The 26,968-nt window shown below is 28.7% G+C and overlaps 1 protein-coding gene across 2 annotated transcripts in view; it reads right to left on the bottom strand.

Moving 5' to 3' along the window:
• Nucleotides 1-9,179: 9,179 nt before the first annotated feature.
• Gycalpha99b (guanylate cyclase 1 soluble subunit alpha 2) overlaps nt 9,180-26,968 on the bottom strand; it is a 100,799-nt gene continuing 83,010 nt past the window's right edge. Inside the window, exons 6-13 of one of the 2 annotated variants that reach the window (XM_074244091.1) lie at nt 19,656-20,028; nt 19,043-19,222; nt 18,597-18,735; nt 17,241-17,407; nt 15,371-15,514; nt 9,745-9,899; nt 9,457-9,627; nt 9,180-9,356 (exon numbers count right to left, since the gene is read on the bottom strand). In XM_074244091.1, the coding sequence (XP_074100192.1) occupies nt 9,299-9,356; nt 9,457-9,627; nt 9,745-9,899; nt 15,371-15,514; nt 17,241-17,407; nt 18,597-18,735; nt 19,043-19,222; nt 19,656-20,028 (1,387 nt within the window). In that variant the 3' untranslated portion in view covers nt 9,180-9,298. Of the gene's footprint in view, nt 9,628-9,744; nt 9,900-15,370; nt 15,515-17,240; nt 17,408-18,596; nt 18,736-19,042; nt 19,223-19,655; nt 20,029-26,968 lie in introns of both variants that reach the window. The other variant, XM_074244093.1, reaches the window with a different exon arrangement.

Below are 26,968 nucleotides of genomic sequence, written 5' to 3'. Positions count from 1 at the left end.
TAGCATCAATAGTCATTTCTGTCGCGGGTGTTGAATTCTCGCCGTAGCAATTATTCAATATAATGAGTTGTTAACATTTTTTTTTATACAAAAACAATGTAATAAATTATTAAAACAATCCTTTACGTTATTTTTAAAATAAAAATTGAGTTAATTTGATTGATTTTTTCTAATTAGAATGAAATTTTGTTTTTGGATAAAGTGAGTGGGTTTGTTTTGTGTATTTGATTATTCCATCTTTAAAATTAATTTTCTTCAATTAATTATTGATTTTGTGTATTTCTCAGGAATACAATTAGTTTGAATGATGACTCATGTACCGTTGATGGATGGCAAACATTGGACTTCTACTAATCAGTCATCTGGGACGAATTGTAGTGTAGTCAATTTTTAGTGAATATGGTGAGGTTTATAAAAATTTTTTTGATTTTCTTTTAATACTTTTTTTTTAATTTTGGAAAATTCTATGATTGTTATGTTCTCGTAAGTTTTAAATTTATTTAAAATTTTATAAATTTATTTTAAAAATTAGTAAATAATTACTTAAATCAATTAATTATTATCCGAGGTATTTCGTAACGGAAATACCACGAGATAACAGATCTCTAGAACGTCAACGCAGCCCAGTAGGCTAAACAGTCTACGTTGTGGGATTTGGACTGCGTTGATGTTCTCCACTGATAGAAGGATTTGTTTATAGTTCAAAATATTTGTTAATATTTAATAAATCATTTATTAGAGACCACTTTTTAGTATTAAATAAATATTTCTTAGTATTTAAAGAGATTTATTAATATTTAATAAATCAATATCAGATTTATTAAATACAAGTAAATCATTTTAAATATTAAGAAATATTTATTTAATACTAATAAGTGGTCTCTAATAAATGATTTATTAAATATTAACAAATATTTTTAACTATAAACAAATCCTTCTATCAGTGTCGTAGGGTAACCTGAGATGTAACGTTGCTAAAAATTCATTACAAAATCTATTTGTAATAATCATTCGATTACATTCTGTCTCCAGACTTCTTCTTTATCACTCGAGTTAAATTTTAATACTTGAAAGTTTGACGAAATAATCAATTCATCATTCTATGGAAATTTTGAAACATAGTTTATATTATATAACGTGATTGTCAGTCAAGATACAGCTTAAAACTTTCGTAAATGTACTTGAGACGTTATAAAAATCATTATTACAATTTATAATTTATGTGTTATTAGATTTTTCATCCATGGAATGATTATAAGGTACACCGAGAATTATCCTCGATAATTCTCGATGATACTCCAAATTATAAAATTCCTTTTAAGCGTCCTGGTGCTATGCACCATGCAAGGTGGATGGCAAAAGCTATCAACAGTTTTCAAATCTTCTTATTTAGAGGTGAATTTCGATTAGCAGCACAGGAAACGAAAAATCTACGAGAAATTTATAAATGTATTTTTGTTGTTTTATTTTACATCAAAGCTTGGTTTACTTTAACTTCTGCAAGTTGAATCAAAATTTAGAATATATCGAAAAATTAAAAGTTGTCAATGACATAGCAGAACTTGGCGTTGCATTAGTGGAAGAATATAACGCATGTCAAACTAAAGATGAAGAACAATTTCAAGTTCTACTACAAGTAGTAAAAGAGTATCGACAAAAATATCCAGACTGTAATAAAAGAACACTTCAATCGTTGTAGTCACATTGCCTAACTTTGTTTAAACAGGATAATATCTATTAGTCCAGTCGGAATAAAGTTCTTACCTTGTAAAAATCGCTAAGAAGAAATTTCTCTTACAGAGTGATCCAAAATATGCTAAAACTACGACATCCAAAAAAATCCAACAAAAAAGTTCATTGCGAGTATATTTTTTTAAGACAAACCGGTCAAAATTGTAGTTTTAAGCAAATATATGATCAACTGCAAATATACAGATGAGTAAATCCTTCGTAGTAGTATATGTAGTTAAGACTAATGGATGAAACAAGTCATTGATTCTTACGTCAGTAGACTCTTATGTGCTATAAATCTTTAATTATTTAAAAGTTAATTAATTTTCTCTGCAAGGTAGTGTTTTTGTTGATCCGCCCTATTACTTGGCGTTAAAAGCTGTATTGCGCATGCGCAGCACGCGCGCGCACCTACTCAAATTCAAACGCTGAGAAATAACTCTAAACGTTTTCAGTGAACTATATAATTATTCACAGAAAAAAATTAAATAGTTTAAAAATTTTTACATCAATAATTAAAAATTAATTAAGAAATTCTTACTTTTAATTTTATTAAGAACGTTTCACTCAATGAAGTATATTTAAAGTAATTAATTATTTTTATAATAAAATGCTATGTATATATACTAGGGTACTTTTTTTTTCAACTATTTTTTTTTTTTTCGGTCTCACCATGAAATTTTGTTGCAAGTACCCAAAAATAATTCCCTGAAAGCTTGGGCCCTTCATATTAATATTAAGTCCTCGACCAAGGGGTGTAAAGATTTCTCATTAAAAAAACACAGAAACTCGCATCTTTTTATCTTTAAATTTCTATAGCTCAGTGGCATTTTATAGCATCGTTTCGACCATGGACGGTTTGTTTTTAGAATTGAATCCTCTACAAAAGTATATTGTACTTTTGTAGTACTTTTGTAGTACCGATTAAGCCATAACTCAAACCGGCGAGGTAGTACAGGGCCTCTAAATTTAATTTTTCCCTGAAATTCGCGTTTTATCGCATTTATCTCGTGAATGACAAGAGTTACAGAAAAAATGTAAATAACAAAATTGTATAAAATTAAATTTCCTCCAAAAAAGATCTTAAGTATCAAATCGCTAAAATCAATATTTCTGGAGATATTTAATAATAATGTTTTTGTAATTTCAGATTTTTATCGAAAATCTTTTTACCAATCCATGTTTAAAAATAAATAATAAGTTAAGGAAATAGTGATGGACAATGAAAAAAAGATATTTTTTATAATTTGAAGCGATTTTCGATAAAAATTTGAAATTACAAAAACTTCATCATTTAATATTTCAGAAAATATTGATTTCAGCAATTTGGTGCTTAGGACCTTTTTTGTAGAAAATTAAAATTTATACAAGTTGATTGTTCGCTTTTTTTCTGTAGCTCTTGTCCTTCAGGAAAAAAATAGGAAAAAACGCGAATTTCATGGAAAAATTAAGTTTAGAGGCCCTGTACTACACAGAAAGAAAAATTTTTGAAGTTATACTTCTTTTGGCGCGTTGGAGAAAATTGATGAGGGTGAATTTTTACGATGCGCGCGCACACCGACTCCCAAATTTAACAGTATGAAATTAGTTCTAGGTGGCATGAAAGTCGATAGCTATGTTCAAGTTGTATATTCTAGTATTTTTGTAATTAGAAGTTCTAAGTTAGAATAGGGATGTACGATTCCAAAAGAAAAATCGATCTCGAGAATCGCGATAAATTTTATCGAAAGAATCGATCCACTGATAATCGATCGTTTGAATGAAGGCGTAATTTTCAAGTTTAAAGAATTCCATATCATTATAATGAACTAATTTAAAAATTAATATGGCTTATACTAATGCATTTTCAATTATTAAAATAGACATTTCTTCTAGATTGAAAATAATATTTTATTGCACTTAATAACAGTGAATTATAATTTTTTTACTAAATGCTTTCTAATATTTAAATGAGTTAATTAATTATTAATTAAATTGATTTAATTAAATATTAATACTGCTATTAAATATTAATCAAATAAAAAGTATTATTAGTTAAATGTATATTTTAATAAAAAAATAAATATTTTTTTCTAGTTTTAAAAAGAATAATAAAATTATTAAAAGAAAGTAAAATTAAGTTTTTCTTATTAGAAATACCATTCCGCTGTTGGTAGGGATTTAAGGAACAATATTTGCTGTAAATGGTCAGCACTTAATCGATTTCTGATAGCATTTCCAATATGACTAGCAATAGAAAAAAGTCTTTCACACGGGATAGAAGTTGCAGGAATCGTGAGGTGTTCTAAGGCTATCGATGATAAAACTGGTGCAGATTTTTTTTTCTCGGTTCAAAACTCAATTGCGTTTTCATCTTCTTGAGAAGGACTATCGATAAATTTTTTTTTCTAATACGATTATAAAAATTTTCAATGACACAGAATTTATTAGATATTTCACCATATTTGTATTTTATTTATATAGTAAATGAGTTAAAAAATTACACTTGTTGATTTGAATAATTTCTATAAGTGGGATTTTTTCTCATTTTAACTGCTACAATTAATTTGTTATAATATTTAAAAAAAATTTTATCTCAATTTTAGAATCAAGTTTTTAAATTACTTAAAAAATACTTTCTTTCAAAATTCCCGGTCATCGTCGCCATTTTATTTTTAGACGATCGATTCCGACTCTGAAGAATCGATATGTCGATTCAACTTGCTCTGAAGAATCGATCTAAATAATCGAATCGACAACAGGAAAAGATCGATTCTAGTAAGAATCGATTTTGAATCGTGCATCCATAAGTTAGAACACGTGTTTCGTTACAGTATAATCAAACAGTGTGAATAAATAAACGTTATTTTGGTGTTTTTATTAAATCAATTTTATACGCGACGGTGATAGTATATACTAATAATTTATTAGTATACATACATACATATATATATATATATATATATATATATATATATATATATATATATATATATATATATATATATATAAATTGAATATTAGTGATAAAACTGATTTAAATAAACTATTTTGAGTGCATTTATAGATTTAAGGTTGATTGTCGGTATGTATAATTTATTTATATCATTAATCAAAAATTATTACGTTATTATTATTTAAAAAATAATTTTTTTATGTTTTGTTTTATTTCTGATACATTAATAAGTTTTAAGTATAAATAAAAAAAATTAATTTATTTTCTATACATGTTTATATAAACCCTAAATACTGAGTGTTCATACTGTTTTTGATCTTAACTATTCGTTAAATTTGATTTATTGATGTTTTAATTATTTTTTTTATATTCTTATTATAACAAACAAATTTTATTAAGTAACTCTAAAAATTACGAGCACTCAGCTTAACATGAGATATTTATATAAACATATATTTTCAATTTATTCAAGTAGTAGTTGATATAATCGAAAATAAATTCTAATAAATAAACTTAAATGAATTTTAATAAATAAATTTAAAATTTAAATCAACTTATTAAAAACATTATAAATAATTTTCTATACGAATTCATATCTATCTACCTATGATCTTTTGCAGGTTTCTCTGAAACTAATAGTACTACATCGTTAAATTTCAATTTCTGTTTAAGTTTCCGAGATGTCTGAAGATATTACTCAAAAAAATGCACAATACTGTAAAAAATATTATGCACGAAAAAAATCTGCAAATCAGGGGGTAGTAAAAAAAAAAAACTAACTCTGAAAAGTGTCGACAGTATAGACAACGACAAAAATTGCTCAAACAACAATTCCAATCTGAGAACGACGTTATTCATACTCCATCAACATCAAGTTTGCAAATGACGTTTGAACCTCAGCCTATCGGCACAGGTAAAAATTTAAATAATTGGAAAATCAGAGTTATAATTAGACATATATAATGAGATTATATAGTTTTATTTAATTAGTTAATTAAAATTAAATTATTTATTTAAATTATCGTTAACTATGAAATAATTTAATCTTTATAAAATAAAATTTTAATTAAATTATTCAATTCTACGTTTCTGGATTTAGTTCAATTATGTTACATTTAATTATTTAATAAAATAATTAAATTTAACATCATATTGATAATTAAAAATATTACGATACAATGCAACTTATAATGTTGATGAGTACATTAATCATAATTTTCACTCACTTCCAGATTCAATTTCGTCCACTTCAGTACACAACACTCACAACTGCATTACTGTGCAAGTTGAAGTCCACATGGAAAATTCTCCTGTGCCGTATGAATATCGTTCAACATTGAACAATATTTCATCAGTAGAAAAATATCAAGATTCACGCTCTCGTCAATGAGAAAATAATCAACAGTTAGCTGAAGCTTCCATTATTGATGTATTGCCTACTGAAGATATTGTACCGGATCAAGAATACAATATTCTGAACCAAGATGTAATCATGGATCAGGAATTACTTCAATCAAACATACCCAATAGATATTGTAACTCTTCCGACCAGTTAATAATTAATCATTCTACTAGTGAACAAATTGATATTGATTTAGATTCATATTTACCTTTATTCATATTTAGATTCATATATTAATAAAACGTTTTTCATTTAAATGTAATCTTTTTAATTAATTTTAGTATAATATTTATCGTTAATCACCACTGAATTTTAGTTATTTTTTTTCTATACGCCAAAGAAGTATAACTTCTAACGCGTGTACATGAGTACACACACTCTTTTTTTTGATTGGAGAACAAAATTCTTGGCTCAAGAAAATTTTCGGGTGCCTGAAGGAAGACTGAAGTTGTGTTGGTCGAAGTAAAAATTTTTCTTAAAATTCTATTCTCGGTGGAAGTAATTTTTTCTTAATTCAAATTATCATAAATACTTGAGACAATAAATTTTCATATTTGATTAAGATTTTTAAATTCTTTAGGGATGCAGTGTCACCTATTTTAACTAAAAAAATCATTTTCTCACCTTGAGAAAATTTTTCTCTTGAATATTCGATACCCATTTTATATTATTTTAGCGTTCAATTATACATATTGAATGAAAAAAAATGATTCAATATTATTTGATCATCTCATTTGACATGTTAATCAATGAAAACATTAATGAAAATTTAATTCTGTCGAGATATTTAATGTTTTGGAGCAAGAGAGAAATTATCTCAAGACAAGAAAATTTACTTCTATCAAGAACTAAATATTTTGGAACAAGAGGCTGAATTTTCTTAAAATAAGATTTTTTTGACTTAAATAAATTTCCGTGGACTAAGATACGTATTTCTTAAAGCAAGAGAATTAATTTTGTTGGAATAAGTGAAATTTCTTGTGTCGAAATTTTAATGTCAATCGTCATTTTTAACAATGTTAAAAAATTCAAAATTTGACAAATTTGGCATTTTTCAAAATTTTACTGCAAAATGTTTTTTTTTTTTTTTTTTTCAATACCCCCAAGTGTCTCCGTTCAAACAAACGAAAGGTCATTCCTGTTTTATAATAGCGTTCGAGATATTACAAAAACAAATTTGAAAAACTAGAAAAATCGCAAAATATTGAATTTGCATATCTCTTAAAAAAAATTGTTGCATTATTTTTTCCTTTCGCAGAATTTTGTTGCATGACAAAAGAAATTTCCAGACCAAAATTTGTCTAAATTGAAAGGGGTCGATTTCAACTATTGGTCGATTTGACTTGGAATGATTCATAAGTAAATGTTTTTCGCTGAAAATGAATAAAAATGAGAATTTTTCAAATTATTAAAGATTTTGGATATTCATTCTATTAAATATATGCATATTTTTGTCCTCAAGTTAATAATAATAGGTTATTAATACATATAAATTGATTTTTTTGTGTTCAAGAAAAAAATAAAGCGTAATTTTTCACAGTTTGAAGTCTGAGGCTCAATATCTTTGAAATGGCTTGACTTACGCAAAATATCAATCAGACTTTTCTTGTAGAGCATTTAATTTTCCATAAAGTTGAGTTTGGTTTTACCTATAAAGTAGCTTGTTATCACGTTACAAAATTCCGAACTTTAAAATAACATTTTACTGTGTTATTTAAATGGGAAATAGAAAATTACAAAACGTCACCTCTAAATATTAATATTAAGAGCTCATATTTTCAAAGGATCTTTTTCTAGAGATACTCTGACGATTTCTTAACGTTTATAAAATAAAAAAAAAAATATTCTATTTTTTTTGACACTTTAATATATAAAGCTCAAAAATCAATCTATTCAAAAATTTTCGAACGTTTCAAGCTTGAAAAAAGTGGAAAGTTTCAGGGATGGCCTGCCGTTCAACCTTTTGTCAGATTTTTCAAATTATAATTATAGAAAATGTTTTCGTGCTTTTGTATCGTTAATATAACTACTGAGTAATTAGTTACATAATATTTTATTCAAAATTAGTTAGAAAAATAAGTTATCTAAATGAAAAGTCTAACTTTTTTTTTTCCTAAGCATGAATATATGAAAACGATTTCTAATCAAGTCTACGGAATAGAATTTCACAGATTGAGAAACAGAAATTCTTTTGGTGCTTTTGGTAAATAAAACGACACGAAAGTTATTATTATTAATATTTTCTTTAATGTATACTTTATTTAATTCTTTATTATATTATTTTAATTATATTATTATTATTATTATTATTATTATTATTATTATTATTATTATTCAATGCTCAGGGGGGTTATCCCCGGAGTCCGATTCTCCGAGGGCCCAGCCTGAGCTCCATCCGTTACTGCTGGACCACTCCGCACAACAAGGCGGTTAGTGATCACAGCAGGCCAAAGTCATTTCCCTTAAGAGACGGAGAGAACCAAGTATAACAGCCTTCTGCATCCTAACTGCCAAGAACTCAGCTTTTGATGAGCAAGCTGGAACTTTGGCAAGTGAGGATACAAAAGACTGTTTCATCCCTCCTAGGACGCCAACAATCAGGACGACAAGCTTGACACGGTAACCTGGGTAAAGTTTGCCAATTTCAAACAGGAGATCCTGATATATTTGTCTTTTGTGCTCTTCTTTGGCTGAGATGTTGTATTCAGCCGGGGCCGAGAACTCAATGACATAAATGTCACGAGTGGCCTTGTCGAAGAGCACAATATCAGGTTTGTTGTGATCTATCCGCCGGGTTGTTGCAAATGGCATGTTCCAATAAATTTTGCAACTGTCATTCTCAACAACCTGGGGAATATCTCCTGGCAGATAAGGCAGCACTGGTGTCACGTCAATACCGTAGCAATGACGAAGATAGTAGTACAGTACTCTCAGGGCAGCATTGTGACGCTGGATATATGCACCTCTCGCCAGCACAGGACATGCCGACAAAAGGTGCATAAGCGTCTCCGGATGTTGTTTACACCTCCTACAGGAAGTGTCCGGAAGCTGCACCTGGAGCACCTTGCTACGGTACTCAAGAGTGTTAATGACACCATCTTGGCAGGCAAATATGAACCCTTCAGTCTCGGACATCAGGCCAGCTGACTTTAAGAAGGAAAACGTCAGCTGGGTGGACAAGCCATGATCACGCACGTGTTTAAAGAACACGCTGTGCATGGACTTGTCCATCAGTTCGCCAAGGAGTAGTTTTTCCTCGGCGTTCCTGATGACGCTCTTAAATTCCTCCTTAAATTATTATTATTATTATTATTATTATTATTATTATTATTATTATTATTATTTTTGTGATTATTATTATATCTACATGCCACAAGTAATATCATACTCGGTAACGGCTGCTTGAATATGAGCATCCAGTGGGTTACTTTCATCGACGCCTGGATGGCGATAACCATTGAGAAAATGACAAGTGCCTGGTTCACTTGATGGAATTTCTTTCGGAAGATTATCTCGAGATCTTTTTTCTAGGATAAATCCTGGTGTTTTTATGAGATGTCTGAAAACATTTATTGCACATTAATCATCACATTATTTATATCTTTATATTCTTATCAATAACCATCAGTGACATAAAATTTTTTTAATTTAATAAAAATAGAAAAATAAGACTTACTCATAAGTTGTTGGACTAACATTGACCCGCAACGGCTCACTAGTTGATTCGAATTTGTTAGCAATCGTGACGTTGTGTCCAAAGAGACAATATCTTGGCATCTTTTTACCAACTACTCCAGCTAACACCATGCCAGTATGAATTCCAATTCTCATCTGTCATAAAATTATTAATAATTTTAATTATTTGAAAACTTTTATTTTTCATTAAGTAGTTTTTTTTACAAATTAATTGATAAATATTAAAATACCATTTTTTATAAAAGTTTTTGATTCAGAATCGCAATAAAAAAATTTTCTAAACTCAATTTTTTATGTAAGCAAAATTTTTGCACAGATATGGATTCAAAATAGAAATTTATAAATTTCAGATGATTTTAATAATTTTTGTCTGCTTATTTTGAGTAACGTGAAAAGTTTTGTCAAAAAGTCTAAATCGTCGAACTTTAACGCGAAAAACCTAGGTTCGATTCCAGCCTTCGGTGATTTTTCACTACGAAATTTTTTAAGAATATTGAATATCAAAAATTAGCAATTATATTTATAAAGAAATGGTTCAAAAATATGTTAATTAATTTTAAAGAACTTTTTTTTTTATAATGAAAAATTTTTAAATTTTAGTGATAAATTTTAAAGGGGCTAATAATTAATAATTTCTAATAATCTACCTAATCATTACAAGCTAATATATAATATCTAATAGCCACTTTCTTTGATGTAAAATCAAGCAGTTTGGTAAGACATATTAATTAACCGACATCACACCTATACATCTTATGTATGTATGATAAACCTTAATTAATCTACACACAAAAAACATATTTCTTGCGCCAAGAAAATTTTAAGAAAAATAAAAGTTATTTTGGAGCAAGAAAAAATTTTCTTGGCTCAAGAAATTTATCTTGTCTCAAGAGACTTTGACTTAATTCAAGAAATTTTCTTGATATTTTCTTGAGCCAAGAAAATTTACACTCCAGTCAAGAATTTTTTTTTTCAGTGTATAAGCAGCATAGGAAGCTGAGAAGCTAGGCCCTTCAGGCGAAATATGTCGACCTGGTTTGTTTTTAAAACAAAATTAAAAGCTCTTTTTCCCGTATATTATTACAGTTCAGTTAATCGATTTTCTCAACAAATGCCAGTATCTTATATTATAAACGGATTTAATATTAAAATCGGGCGGCTGTGATAATTGAAATAGATAGTGGCATATACTGAATTATAAAATACCTGGTTAATTTATTTATATCAAGCCTTTAGCAATAGGTATAGTATGAAAATCAATCGTTGATCGCACTATCGCCGACGTCGATTATTTCTCCCTCGACACATTAGTGTCATGAGACTTATGAAATAGTAGCCTTGCCCAGGGTACTAAATTATTCATTTTCATAAAACTTCATTTTATTAATGCTCTGAGATCTGTACGCCTGAAAATAATTGTTGACTTTGGTTCCAACCGAGATTCGAACTCACGTTTTAAATAAAAAAAAAAGACTGGAGAGTCTAGAAGTATTGCTAATAAATAGAGCAAAATGGGAACGGATAAAATTTATTATCCTCAATTATTGAAGAAGATTATTTCCAAATTTTTGCGGTATTTCGCTTACTCAACTCAGTTTCAGCTGTTATTATAACGGACAAGCGCATTAGGAACAAAACTTACCATACATATTTTATGTATAATAACAAAGAACAAACCTGTTTAGTTTTTCTTTAATTATGATTAAACAATACCTAATTATACAACCATTCAAGATACTAAATTCTCAAAGGGACAAAATAATTCTTTAAAGAAAAAGACATAAATGATTAATTTTTTATTAAGTTATCGTGTTTTCAAGCTATGAACATTTTTCTGCTAATTGACGGGAACACATTTTTAGTTTGTTTTAATGACTTACTCGTTCCTATTGCACTAAGTAAATCTTTGAAAATTCAAGAATTAATCTTGATTAAATTATATGTTTGATCGTATACAAATTGTGATAGATGTCCTCGTACCAACAAGAGTATAAAAACAAATAAAATGCCATTCGGCTTCACCTGAACTGCAAGGTATAGATCAAATTTGATGTAAAATTCTCTTTATTTTCACGATTATAATTTGTTGAAAATCAAATTGCACGACTCATGATGTGAAGCATCAGAGTGTGCTTTACGATCGAAAAATTTTTTTCGCCTCATTTTGGCGGCTATTTTTATTATTATAGCCTTGTTAGTTCACGGAATCAAAATATTTTGCATACTATTGTCGAGATAATTTAATGGAGATTAATTCCATACTTTTTAAAAATTGATTTACTACAATAGAATTTGAAAAAAACACCAAAATAGGTCAAAAAATTTTCCTGTCCGTCATGTGTGAAACCCGGAAACACTGTAACTTGTGAAAAAATCCATTATTTGAGTTAAATTTTTTTTTTTTTAATTCTAATCGACGATTGTAGGTCATTGAATGCGAATGATTAATTAATTCAGTGTCGTTTAATTGCAATTAATGAAAAACGAAAACTACAAGACTGTATATCTATATATATCCATGTAAAATTAACATGAATGGTGATATATCCATATCTATAGATATTATGTACATTTTATTCCGCCAGGGGCGCCTGTGCATCACTTTTCTAGTACAGCTGTTATTTAAAAAAATTTTTTTTTTCTTTTTATTTTGCACGACTCAAGTGTTTTTTTTTTTTCGTTATTTTCGTTATTTATTGACAAATAATTAGATAGCTATTTTTCTTATTTTTTTTTATATTTCATAATTAAATGAGCATTATGAGTCGTGCACTTTTGGATTTTCCAAACTTTTTTTATTCTTAATTTTTATAAAATAAATAAAAATTTTATGAGCTATCACATGAATTTTTAAAAAATTAGTTATCTCTTTTCAATCAAAAGTTATACATCAACGAAGTGTCCGAAAACGTGATTTTCACTGTTTTGAAAATTTTGAAGAGCTACCAGTCTTCAAATTTTAACAGCCTATGTATTATGCATTTAATGACTTATATTCAAAGTTTCGAGGATTTCTTAAAATATTCCTTTCATAACTGTACTACCTTAAGATACTGCAATAGTAATAAATACTACCTTTCATTATTATAAATACGACATAAATTATTAAAGTTACCATGGTGCACCAATATATTAATTTTTGTAATCTGTTATATTACTATAAAACTGCATCTTCAACTATCTCAGATAATTTTATTAAATATCTTGATAATAACTTTTAAAATCAAATAATAATTTCTACAATATTTGATGATAATTATTACCATCAGAGTTTATATTTTATCAAATTGATATTAATATTAAATAAAAAGTCATTTTTAATATTAACTAGAATAAAAAAAAAAAATAATTTTAATTTTCAGTTTATGTCCACCACCACATTGTTACTGTTATTACTATTGCAAACAACCTTGCTGTCACTATGTGATTGCCGTGACTTGTGAACTATAAATCAATAAAATTTTGCTTTATCAAATAAGGACTTTTGTTAAATTGCACTGTACTTTTTTAACTACTAATAACTGTTACACCCATCAAGAGCTTTCATTTGGGTACCCACATGCATTTTTAATATATTTTTCATATGTACATATATATAATAAAATATAAATATATGAAAAAATTGATGTGGGTATTTAAATGAAAGGTCTCGACGAGTGTAATGTTGGGGTGAGTTTATATCTTTAAAAATGTCGATAGTTCACGAGATCTGCGGTCATTTTTATGTATCTAGAGATAGAGTATTTTTGAATGCAGCCTAAATACTTATCATCATACATTGACTATAAGTGAGAATGATACGAAACCTTGAAAAGGCACAACTCCAGGTCGAGACTTTTTTAACGATACCAAATTTAACCATAAAAACCCGATTTATCATATAAGTACACTGGCCCCAAAATTTGGTTATTTTTTTAATGATATATATTATTATTATATTATTGGTAATGTTGCTGATTCATTCAGTGCTTACTTTTACTGAATAGTTTATAATACAATTAGTAACTTAAACCACTTGTGATGATAAATGTAACCATCTTGATAGTAAAATCTACAAAACAAGTATTGTTAGGGTTAATATAAAATTTTCTCTGTATACATACATATATATATATAAGTGACTTTCTATAGATATAGTCACTCATCACGATATCTCTGGAACTGTAAGACCTAGAGACTTGAAATTTAGCAGGAATATTCTTTTCGCCGAGTAGAGGTCAGCTAAGAACGGATTTTACGAAATTCCACCCACAAGGGGGGTTGCGGGGGCGTTAACACTGAAAAATTCCCGTTTTCAAACTATAGCTTCTATCGACTTCAAATTTGGTAAGAATCTTCTGTAAGAGATGTAGAAATAATCTATAAACGAATTTTACGATATCCCACCTCACAGAGGGTTGTGAGAGTGGGTATTAACAATGAAAATTCTTAATTCCGAAGCTATAGTTCCTATAGACTCCAAATTTAATAGGAGTCGTCTACATGTGATACGAAAATGATCTAAGAACAAATTTTACACCGAATCACCTCCGATAAAGATCGCAGGAGTGGGTATTAATAATAAAAAATCTTAATTTTCAAGATATAGCTTCAAAAAGGTGCAAATTTGCTAGCGATCTTTTATTTGTCATGTAGAGATCATCTCAATACGGATTTCAATAAATTCTACTTCCGATTCGATAGAATATGGAACCTGTGCAAGTCAAAATAATACTCCAATTGAATCTCAAGTCTAGATCTAAAAATACAATTCTATAAAGTGCCCAGTGGAGCGGGCGGGTAACAGCTAGTATAAATAAATAAATAAACTTTCGAACCAATAATATTTTTGAGCCATACTCGACTAATTGGATCATATTATAATAAAATTCTGACTTATTTTTGATATGAGGACCAATGCAATAGATATATTTCAATGAAATTTATCTAAAACAGTTAGAGAGAGGAGGCAATAAAATTTTTTCGATCCTCGATCACTATCTAATACTTCGCATTATGAGTCATACAGAACTCTCCGCAGGATTTGAACTCTGAACCTCACACACTGCTCATTTGAAATGATCTTACTCTCAGAATAATTGAAATATTTACCAAGTTTAACATAATAACCAAGCACAAATAACAATTATCTCAACTCCTTCTTAAATATTTAATACTACAAATAAACGAAAAAAGTGAATATTTAGTAGCGCGTGAATCTCAAGTTAAATTATAAATAAATAGAATGTAAGTTGAAGTTAAACAAGAGGTATTCTTGTTTAAGTTCCTGATAATCCCGTATAAATTTACGCTAAGCCGATTACTTATTTATACAGCGAATTCAATTTATGAGCTTTATTGTTACATTATTGAAATGATAGTCGAATTATATATTAATATAACTGAAATGGCTCTTACTTCTATCATATCTTATCCAATTTATTTAAAAAGGCACACTCCACGCTAATCTTGTGCATTTTAGGTCCATTAAAAGTTTAAGTATTTAATAATTGTCTGGCTTTAGAATAAATTTTAATGAGCAGTCAGCGCTTTTCCGTTCTATTCCATTAGATTCTCAAAAGATATCTGGACTCTATTTTATGAGTATCTATCTATGGAATACGTACCTTAATTGGTTTTCCTTCATGTGTCAAATGTTTGGAACATGTCTGGATCATTTTTAAACCCATCCAGGCTATTTGTTGCGCATGTGTGCTCGTATTTCTGTGTAAACCGCAAGCGACACAGTAAGCATCCCCTATTGTTTCGACCTAGAATTATTACATTAGAATTAATAATTAATCTTCCAACGTGGTTGGCATTAATTACTAAGTCATCATCTATCATTCTACTCATCAATGCGGGTCATCTAGAATAAAAAAGAAACTTCTATATTAACAACAGAAGAACATTAATGATTTTTATGTTGGATCAGAAACCGATACCGACAGCAAACAGTGAAATATTGATGTTTTATAACTTGGAAATCTCTGTTGCGATTATGACGATAATTATTGGTGTAATTATTTTTAAAAATAGCACATCAACTCAGAAATGTTATTTAAATGAAAGCAATAGGTTAATATAACAAATTTAGTATTTTTTTTTCTCAGGATCGTGAGAGATGGAAATTATAATAAGCCTGCTAATAACCAAGCGTAACATTTACTCTTCAAGAGTTCTTTAATTTTATAGCAGTATTATATCCTTTTGGCTGTTTTCACCCGTCAACGCTTGCTGGTTGCCTGGTAATTTATATAGTTTGTGAGAGTTTAAGAATTTAATATCATCTTGCTTTACCGCTTAAACCGTAAATTAAATTCTTTCGTCACATGTTTTTTTAATGTCATAAACTATGTAATATCATTTTCATTTTTCGGTACCGAGACTTACGACTTTTAATTATTTTGAATGGTTAAATATTTCATCGGGTGTGTAAAGAAGTTACTTCTTGAAGACTGAAGATTCTGTGCTTCTACCAACAATTTTTTTAGATTCTAAGCACATATTTATTTATAGAAGAGCTTTTAAATTAGATGCTATGTAAGATTCATTTTTCTTGAAGACTTTTATAATTTAAAATTAGAAATATTCAGCGTTAGGTAATTGTTTTTTTTAAATTAAATGTTAACATGTTTTTCTAAGAATTTTATAATTAACTATACTCACATTTTACTTTAATTTAAAGTTTTTTGATGATTAAATGTGACCTTGAAAATATATAGTTGTAATTTTAAATAACACTGAAATGCGTAGATACTTCAACATTTTCGAATTTTATTTCGAAAAACGAATTATATTTAGTTTTCAACTATTTTTATCGCATAATCTTATATTTTTTTTTTTTTTTTTTTTAACGAGTAAATTACTAATAAATATTTAAAGATTCATTAGACGTATGATACAATCATGTTTATGATTTCATTATCATTAATTAAAAAATGATTCTTATAACAAAATGATGATATATCTATACATAGGTACATACATTGAATCTTACATAAAAATTTTTTAATAACTTAAAATTTTCGAAGAAGAAATTGTTTATCAGAGTTTTAAAATTAATATTATACATAAAAATTATCAACTTAAAATCTTATCTTAAATTAATATTTTCAAGCAAGGACGAAAATACCAAATTAATTGATGGTCTTGAACTTTAATTTAAAACCCGGTTAAAATTAGCGTAATAACAATAACAATAATCTCCGAATGCAAATGTTTTAAGATGACCCGGAAAATCCTTTATGATAATAGAGCTCGCGCTCCTTAGTTAAGGTATGCAAGGAAATTCACCGAGTTTATTAAACTAAAAATTCTGTGATTAAAGACCGGAAAATAAATCTTTAATGCTTTTAGTATGTTACCAAAGTAATTAAGAAATAAAGTTGAGGTGATTACAGTAATAGTTAACGTTACTTTTAATATCAATTTTCTTATTCCTTGAAAGCATACAGGATAGTTGATTAATATAATGGTAGATTACTACTATTATACCTTATAGACATCCAATTGACCACAATACTGATCAAAACGTTCGTATAGATTCTGTAGCATATTGATAACCATCATTGGTGTGGCGGTGGAGCATATTGCGGTGAATCCTACTATATCACTGAAGAGCATCGTAACATCCGGGTAGGTCTTTGCCTCGATCGTTTCGCCTATGATAAAAAATAATGTCACCACATCTTATTTATTTTATCCACTATGAAATTTCTATTTTATTCAATGTCATTATTTCTTTTTTTGCACAATGAAACAAAAAATTCAAGATAAAAAAAGCAACATGATGTAATTAAAAACTTTAGTTTTTTGCTTTTATCTTATTCATTTTCATTATTTTATTATTTTTATTTTTGCAATTCAACAGTTATTGTTTTTTGGAGAGTACTTGGTATTCTCAAGTGACTAACGATTATTTCCATAATCTCCGACTCTTTGATAATCTCGGGGAAATATTTAGTGGCGAACAAATCCAAAAGGGAGTATTGAAATTTCCGATAATACTGTTGATATTGAACGCCCAGTCTATGCTCAATGCTCAATGTTCGACATTAGAATAAGCACAAGGGGAATGATTTCCGAATTTAAATAAGAACCAGGGGAATGATTTCCGAATTTAAATAATTAATAAAGCTATAAATATCCCGAGATTGATTTCTTCTTTGTCTAAGTCAAAGACTTGAACGTGTTTTTGATCGAAGTAAATTTTATGTTCATTCTTTATTTTTAAATCTGATAGCTAGTCTAAATTAACGAAAAAACGGTTTTTGTTGAATGAAAAATTAATTCATTGCCAAGATATGGGTTAGTTTTCTTTTTGCTAATCTCTCGAAGCGTCAGACTGTCGCAAAACAGAGAAGGGTCTTTGTCATTCGAGAAGCTAAATTACACAAGGTGCGAACGAATGAAGAAAAATAACTTGTCGACCGTAAATGACCATGCTGGACCAGTATTTTTAGTTTATTTAGTACATTAATTTTCCAGTATTTTTTTTTTTTTTACTTAAAAATATTTGATCTAATGAAAAAAAAGTACTTGACAATTTTATTTTTTAGACTTTTAAAAATTTATCAGACCAACAATTATTCAAAAATTATTAATCCTTAGCAAAATGTCAAAAAAAAAAAAAACAAATTTTTTTTATTAATACTCGAGTAAATTTTTTAATCAAATTGAAGCTCAAGTCGGCTTCAATAAATTTTTCATCAATCTGCTATGCAGAGAAAAAAGTGGAAATGGTTTTTAGAGATGAAAAATGGCTCTCGAGGATTAGTATAAAAATGAAATAAAAATAAAATACATGTTATATATCAGATAATACGAATAAAAGAAAAAATAATTACATACCAAGCCAAAGTCGTTTAGCAATATCAGGTGGAAATATAAGATGTAGTAAACTAACATTTTTTTCTCTCTCAGCGTCGACAGCACGGTTAGCCTCCTCAATAGAACTTTTCAATTTGTCCATACGTCGTCTCAACCCGTCCTGGTAGAGGACAAAAAGAGAGAAATATATATATCTATATATAAAGATGTGAGATAATAAGTCTGTATAAATAAATCCCTATTCATATGATATTCAATAAAAATCTATTTTATTAAAGTTTTTTATTCAATAAAAAAGACACTTTCAATTGTACGGATATGGACAGAAAAGTGTTTTGTATATAGCTATTTATTACGATATACATGTCTGTAATAATGTGACAACCGTGATAAAATGTAAATTTATATATTTATAGATGGATAAATTTATATAATATGATTTGAATGATAGGAATTACGATAGTCACCTGAGCCCTAGCTTGTTCGCCGACTAAAATGACGTCCCTTGTGGCGTCATGAAGCGGAATGTCCGAAATAAATAGACCTCGTCCTGTGAGACCATCCAGGCCATTGAGAAACGGCGAACTGACGAACAAAATTGAATCTGATTCTGAACAGTACACCATTTGACCCTTCAATTCCAGTCCCTGGGTACAGGAATAGATAATTATTTCATGGTTTTTTTTTTTTTTTTTTTTTTTAAGAGATCTAAGTGCTGGTTTAACATGCAATTTTCTATGTATATACTTAAGAATATTAATATATACATTACAAAAATTAAATAAAAAAAAAATTTTTTTTTTTTTTTATTTTATAGGGGCGTATAATCCCTTAATGAAGATTTCAGAGAACATTTCTTCTAAATCATAAATCTGATTCAAATATTAGAGAAAAATTCTTGATAAAAGAGAAATAATAAATTGCAAATAAATTATAATAATAATAAAGTACAACAATAAAAAGTAATAGGTTAAAAATAAATAGCGACGCTTTTAACAAAACATTACCAGGCGTGCCAGAATAATGATTATAATCTAGCATCATCATTATCTGTAATCTCCATAAACGGTATCGACTCACCTCAGCCGGAAATTTATCAGCACCCGGTGGCTTCTGCAACGCCAATACAAAGGGTGTATTCGCACGTTTTAAAATCTCATGAAATGTAAGTGTAACACCACGAGGTCGCGTGAATACAAAATACGTCGATATTTCACGACCAAGTCTATTGAGATTGTGACCGAAGATGCGCATGAATCCGACCCCAAGTTGCACTATTTCAAGCTGTCGATCCACAACAAAATGCCAGGGAAATGCTTTGCAAAAACTGGCTACTCCCATCCGTAGATCAACTGCTTTTTCGGACAATCTTCGGGTTTCTAGAGCTACGACTTCACTAGAATCGTGAAGTGCTGTGCCCATGTACTCATAGCGCTCTGGAGTGATTCGATACCTGCCATAAAAAATTCACAACATTTGAACATAACGTCGAAAACTGTGAAATTCACTTTTTGAATTTGAAATCAAAATTCTGAGTTAAATATTTGTATGTATGTATGCATGTATGTATGTATGTATGTATGTAACCCTCTTATAACTTTTGAAAAGCTTAACCGATTCTATCGCTGTTGGCGTCATTCGAAAGGGTTTGCCTAAACTTAGTTTTTGAATACAATTTGGACTGATTCGAACTTGTAGAATTGGAGAAATCTCAAACAAACCAAAAAAATTTTTTTTCAAATGTGGTTTTTTCGAATATCTTTTAAACGGCTCTACCAATGGATTCCAAAAACTAATCAGCTCTTAGAATTTAAAAACCACGTCGATCGCCGCCAGTCCTGTCGAAATCGGTTGATTCGTTCGTGAGTTATCGTTGTCGAAAGAAAACAAAAAAAAAGTGGTGTTTTTTCGGAATAACTTCAGAATTCCTAATTTGATCAATTCAAACTTAAAGATTCTTCATGAAGCTTAAAAAACTGCATCGAATGCCGCCAACCGCCTGAAAATTGGTTGGTTCATTCAAAAGTTATTACGATTTGAAAATGAAAAAAATAATGTTTTATTAAACTTTTATCAGATGGTTGAGCTCGGAGAGTTAAAAATAACACGAAAATTATATTTTTGAGCTCTAAGAGCTTACAAACGTAATAAGTGAAATTTTGAGCGCTTGAGTATGGAATTAGCGGGAAATTGCAGGGGTGGCCTTTAGGGTCAACCGTTTTTCTAATTTTTTTGCATCTTTCTTCTTCTCCCTGAAATTTAAGGTTTAAATTAAAAAATGGAATCATCAACATTATTCCTAGTTTTGAAAAGTTTAAAGTTAACCTTCCGTTACTCGCGCTTTCTCTAGTGTCTCACTCGTATTCACGCCAACTCTATTAGGTTGAATGGTGTTGTGCGGGGAATCACCGTATAGCGCGAGTAACGAAGGGTTGAAATTCTGAGTTAAATATTGCAGATACAGAAAAATCATGTAAAATCTGTTTTATAGGAAATTTTATTTTTTGCAAAAACTTTTTTTTCAGAAAAGTATACTTTTTCAGTGTGAAATGAATAAATTAAGAAAATAAGTATGCAAATGATTATTTTAATTACTGTTTCACCGTCGAAGGTACACTGTATTGTTTACATTAAATAAATATACCGAGATATGAATTGATACATTTTGTATTACATAAATGTTTACCCTTCAAAAGCTTGTCGTATTTTCCCTATTATTTTTTATTTTATTCAAGTTATTTTTATTACCCAAGCATTTTGATTTATATATTTCCCGTATAGTATTATTTTAGATATTTAAGTCTACATATATAAATGTATATGATAAATACACTAGTCACAAAAATTAAGGGATATAAAAAAAATTCCAAATTTTTTGGTGATTTTCAGCGAGCTGTAACTCCGAGGAAAATGATCGCACAGAAAAAAAAAAAAAGCAAATTGTAGCTCCAAGTGTCTAGTTTTTAGATATGACCATGAAAATTTTTTGTCATCGTCAGGTCTGGAGAAATCGTAAGAAAACTACTGAAAAAAAATTTTTCGAAATTTTATTTCGTCTTAAAAAAGGTCTACGGGCTTCAAAAAAATTTTTCGATTGTTTCGTTTAAAAGCTCTTTTAGTAAATTTAATACCCTTTAATTTGACGTAATCAAAAAGCCTGTACGATAATTTGCCGCGGAGTTATCGTCAATCAAAGCAAAAAGTTTTTTTGACTTTGGAAATCAATAACTCTGGAAATAATGACCGTATAGGAAATCGAAGGAGGGTTTTGAAAACTACACAATATTCTCTATAAGAAAACGTAAACCGCTTTTGAAGAAAAAATTTTTTTGAATTGAAAACTCGGACTGAAAAAAAAGACAAAAATTCGCATAATTAAGGATATTTGGATAACTTGGTATAACTTTGGATAAAATGGATGAACGAGGATATCGTTGGTAATTTTTAACTTCAAAGTGTCCCCTAAAATCCCTAAGAAATTCAAAGCGCTGCGATTTTTTGTTCATAGTGCCCAGAAGCTTCAAATTCTGTGTTTTCGCAAAAATCACCATTATGAGCAATTTTGTGATTTTTATTCATTTTTCCATTGAAAAAAATTTTTTTTCAAAATTCTTTATTTTTCGATCAAAGAGATTGATTTTTCAAGAAATTTGAAAAAAAAAAAAAAATTTTCAATTTTTTCGAAAATTTTTTCGAAATTTTTTTATCAAAAATTTTTTTTTTTAATTTTTTTTTTTATCGTCTTCAGAATTTTTCGAAAAAAATTGAAAATTTTTTTTTTTTTTTCAAATTTCTTGAAAAATCAATCTCTTTGATCGAAAAAATAAAGAATTTTGAAAAAAAAAATTTTTTTCAATGGAAAAATGAATAAAAATCACAAAATTGCTCATAATGGTGATTTTTGCGAAAACACAGAATTTGAAGCTTCTGGGCACTATGAACAAAAAATCGCAGCGCTTTGAATTTCTTAGGGATTTTAGGGGACACTTTGAAGTTAAAAAATTACCAACGATATCCTCGTTCATCCATTTTATCCAAAGTTATACCAAGTTATCCAAATATCCTTAATTATGCGAATTTTTGTCTTTTTTTCAGTCCGAGTTTTCAATTCAAAAAAATTTTTTTCTTCAAAAGCGGTTTACGTTTTCTTATAGAGAATATTGTGTAGTTTTCAAAACCCTCCTTCGATTTCCTATACGGTCATTATTTCCAGAGTTATTGATTTCCAAAGTCAAAAAAAACTTTTTTGCTTTGATTGACGATAACTCCGCGGCAAATTATCGTACAGGCTTTTTGATTACGTCAAATTAAAGGGTATTAAATTTACTAAAAGAGCTTTTAAACGAAACAATCGAAAAAATTTTTTTGAAGCCCGTAGACCTTTTTTAAGACGAAATAAAATTTCGAAAAATTTTTTTTCAGTAGTTTTCTTACGATTTCTCCAGACCTGACGATGACAAAAAATTTTCATGGTCATATCTAAAAACTAGACACTTGGAGCTACAATTTGCTTTTTTTTTTTTTCTGTGCGATCATTTTCCTCGGAGTTACAGCTCGCTGAAAATCACCAAAAAATTTGGAATTTTTTTTATATCCCTTAATTTTTGTGACTAGTGTATAAAATAGTATGTATGACAAAATACCATTTGCCAATGAAAAAACACGGGCACGTATTTACAATCGATATGCCTATACACATCCATACATATCTATAGTGGGGGTATTAACTGATGAAATATATATGATTTGAATTGATAAAATTCAAATTTGAAATTACTAGTCCGCAGTATACGCGTTCAGACCACGTCTATACTCAATACTCAATATTGTGTAGAAAAAAGCACATATTTTAACATATACTCGTAGCATTTTTACTTGGAAAGTTATGACGCTGATACAAAATAAAATTTAATTACAAATGAAATTTAAATTTATAAATAGAAAAAAAAAACCGTATCTAGTATCAATATATCGAACTCAATGATATTCTTACAATGCTTTTAAAGCCATCGTATTTTATACTATTCATCGTTTTAATCCTTTTTCTTTGTCAACCCGACGCATTTTTGGATACAATTGTAGTAAAAATGAATTTGCCGATTAAAATGAGAACTAACTGATGACTTACTTGATCTAAACATTTTTTGACTTACTATTTTGAATTATTTCAGCTTTTAAACTTGGCGATTCGTTAAGAATATTTGACAATTATTTATGGATTCGCATGTGTTATTTTGGATATTTTGAATTCGAATGGAAAAATTGTCATTCGGCAGCCGAAATGGAAGTAGATGATTTTTTTACATGAAATTACAACACTGACAATACAATTGTATTTGAATATTTCAATCATATTTATAGAATTTATAGAATCCCTTTTTCCAAAGTTATGAAAAACTTGCATTATCGTAAAAATGAATGCAATAGTAAAATTTCATTATATACTTACAGACGAAAAGCCCCAAGCCGAAATTTCAGCTCTGTTCTAATCGTATTTTTTGGCAAGTCTGCTTCAAAAAATTTTTACGATTAAAACAGACCTACTACTCTTGGTTGCTTTATAGGCCTGTTTTTATCGTAATGATAGGAGTTTTGACCCATCCTGACACAGTTACAATCAAACCAGGCCCGAAATAATAATAATGTAAAATAATATAATAATGATAGTAATAATAATATAGTTAAAAATACCTAGCGACTCGAGTTCGAATCCCACCGTGGTCATATATTTTTAACTTCCCGCTAAGAAAATCAAAGATTTTCAAAAATCGTGAAGTTATCGTTTTCACTCCTTTTTGCAAAAATCGAATTTTCATCAGATCTCGACGTTTTAAGGCCACAGGAAGCTTCCCTGATGACCCCCGCGATGTTGTGTGTGCACGCGCGCGCGCGCGTGTGTGTGTGTGTGTGTGTGAAAATGCCCAAACACAGCCCCTGTTAAAAGTTGAACTCAAAATTCCAATTTTAAAAGGTTCCTTCACGGAAGTTACATTTTGGCACACCCTAATGTATACATAAACTTCTGAACTATATGTGTATTCTGAATCAGCTCGATGAACTGAGTCAGAAAAAAGCGAAATTTTTCGAAAGTTTTGTCATTAGGGCAAATGCAATAATTATATTTCCATATAATCCTCTAAATTAAAATACGAAAAAGTCGAAGTTAGTCAAAGGTCGAAACTCGCAAAAAATGGGCCACGATTCATATTGGTTAAAATTTAGGCGCGCGTGTACTGCGCTATTCAAATTTCTAGTATACAAAAAAATTGATTTTTCAATTACTATAAAAAGTGGTAGTGTAATTTTGCACACTTATTTTGGGTTTTAAAATACTAAACTTTCGAACTATACTAATTCTTCTAATATTCCTCAGTGTGAATTTCGAATCGAATTATTCCACTCGATTTTCCTCGAATAATCCAACGTTTTGAACAGTCGCATACTTCCAATATAATCTGTATAATTAAGAAAATAACGAAAATTTTGTCTCCGGTTTATTAAAGTACTGAAATGGGTCTTTTTGGTCATATTTTGTAACAAATGGGGAACGTTTTGATCTGAATTTGTATCTATCAAAGATTTTATATACTTTTCTAAGATATTTGATCTATTTTGACAAGTTTTCGGAATAATTATAAACATTTCATTTATAGATTAATATTTGTGCTAGATAAAATTTAGTTATGTACATTACTAATAACCTATACCTAATAAATAATATCTATGTAATTAAAAAAATAAGTAAAATTGTGTATCAGGCATATTCTTAGTATAAAATGGATTCCTGTAGTGAAATTTAGTATCATAAAAAAATAACAACCTGAATTTATGTATTTTCATGGCCTAATATTCTTTTCGGCGTAAGTCAATTTATCATCTAAATAATTAAGAGAATAAGGAAAACTTTTTGATGGGATAATTTTTATGTTAAAAGAGGTTCTTGTTGATTAAATTGTATATCATCAGGAATATCTTGACCTGAATTTGTATCTAATTTTCCCGATTTCATACATTTTTTGGGGATAGTCAATTCTTTTACATTATGATTTGGAGGGGGGGGGGTTCTTAATGAGAGTGTTCAGCCGAACTAAGTCCTGAGTAAAATTAGTTAGCCTAAGTATAGTCAAAGCATTCACTGCTATACATATATCTATCTACTATACTATACATATCTTACTAAGTTTACTCAGGACTTAGTTCGGCTGAACACGCTCAATAATTTGTTGGATCTACAATTTTATCTAGTTATATTTCCTATTAAATTATTGTTAATTACCAATTAAAATTGATCCTATCATAGCAATATTATTTTCAAAATTTATTTAAAATGTACCCAAACTATGTATATATTGTGATTAAAAATCTTAACAAATCCTTAAGCCAAAGTTTTTTTTATTCATAATTCGTAACTCTCGAGAGTTTATATAGTGGCTGTAGGTTTCTAGTTATTATTGTTAAAGCTAAAGATTCGTTGAAGACATTTGAATATTGTTTCTAAATTAGAATAAGTTATTTTTTAACAATCAGTATTCAAATTATGAAAGCTAAATGTTTAAATTTTTTTAAACACAGTAAATATATGTCTAAATATTAATATCTTGTATTTTACAATACTAATAACAATAATTATATTAATAAGAGTAACAAACAATTTTAGACTCAAATGCAAAGTAGATTATTTCCTTGTTTATTTACCCTTTTGAAAGTTTCTTTGATTCCTTGCTGGAAAATGGTGATTCTAGAATAATATCTGGCTTGAATTTAGTACCTGTGGTGATTCCACTTGTTTTTAGCGCAGTATCAATAGTTAAAAAGTCAATAAAAATGGATTTTAAAGGTGTAGTGAACTGTTATTTTTATGGCGGTGAGATTAATGAAATTTACGGTTTGTTTGATCCGTAAAATTGTAATGTTAATTTTTTTTTTAAATAATGTTGAAAATTTTCACGTGTTGTGAGAGAGAAAGGGTTGGAGGTGCGTAAATAGACTCATTTTTAGACTTGTATGACGTTTTTTTTTTTTTTAAACATAAAGTGAAAAAAAAAAGGAGACGAGAAAATATTTAAAAAATGATAAATGTTGAATTAACAAATTACTTAAAATAAAATATATAGAAAATAATGTATTATTAATGATTTTTTACATTGTACAACAGTATCAGAACTGCACTATTACAATATTCGGATCACTTTTACTGCGTTCAAACTTTTTCCTGCATTCGAATTTTTATAATAACTGCGTATTTTTTTGCGGCTGTGGACCGACTTGTGCGTCCTGTACTGCATTTACCCTATTCCTCACTTCTTTCTAATAACTGTTGGAATAGTGACATGGGGAAACCACAGAGAAAACCCATGCCAGTACAAGTCGGCTACCGGAGCGACCCCCCGACG

The sequence above is a fragment of the Cotesia typhae genome, unplaced genomic scaffold (genome assembly GCF_013202065.1).
Source record: "Cotesia typhae breed Kobodo isofemale line unplaced genomic scaffold, CoteBio_Ctyphae contig_43, whole genome shotgun sequence".
Taxonomy (NCBI): domain Eukaryota; kingdom Metazoa; phylum Arthropoda; class Insecta; order Hymenoptera; family Braconidae; genus Cotesia; species Cotesia typhae.
The sequence above is the reverse complement of the archived record's forward strand: the minus strand, read 5'-3'. Positions and strand labels throughout refer to the sequence as shown.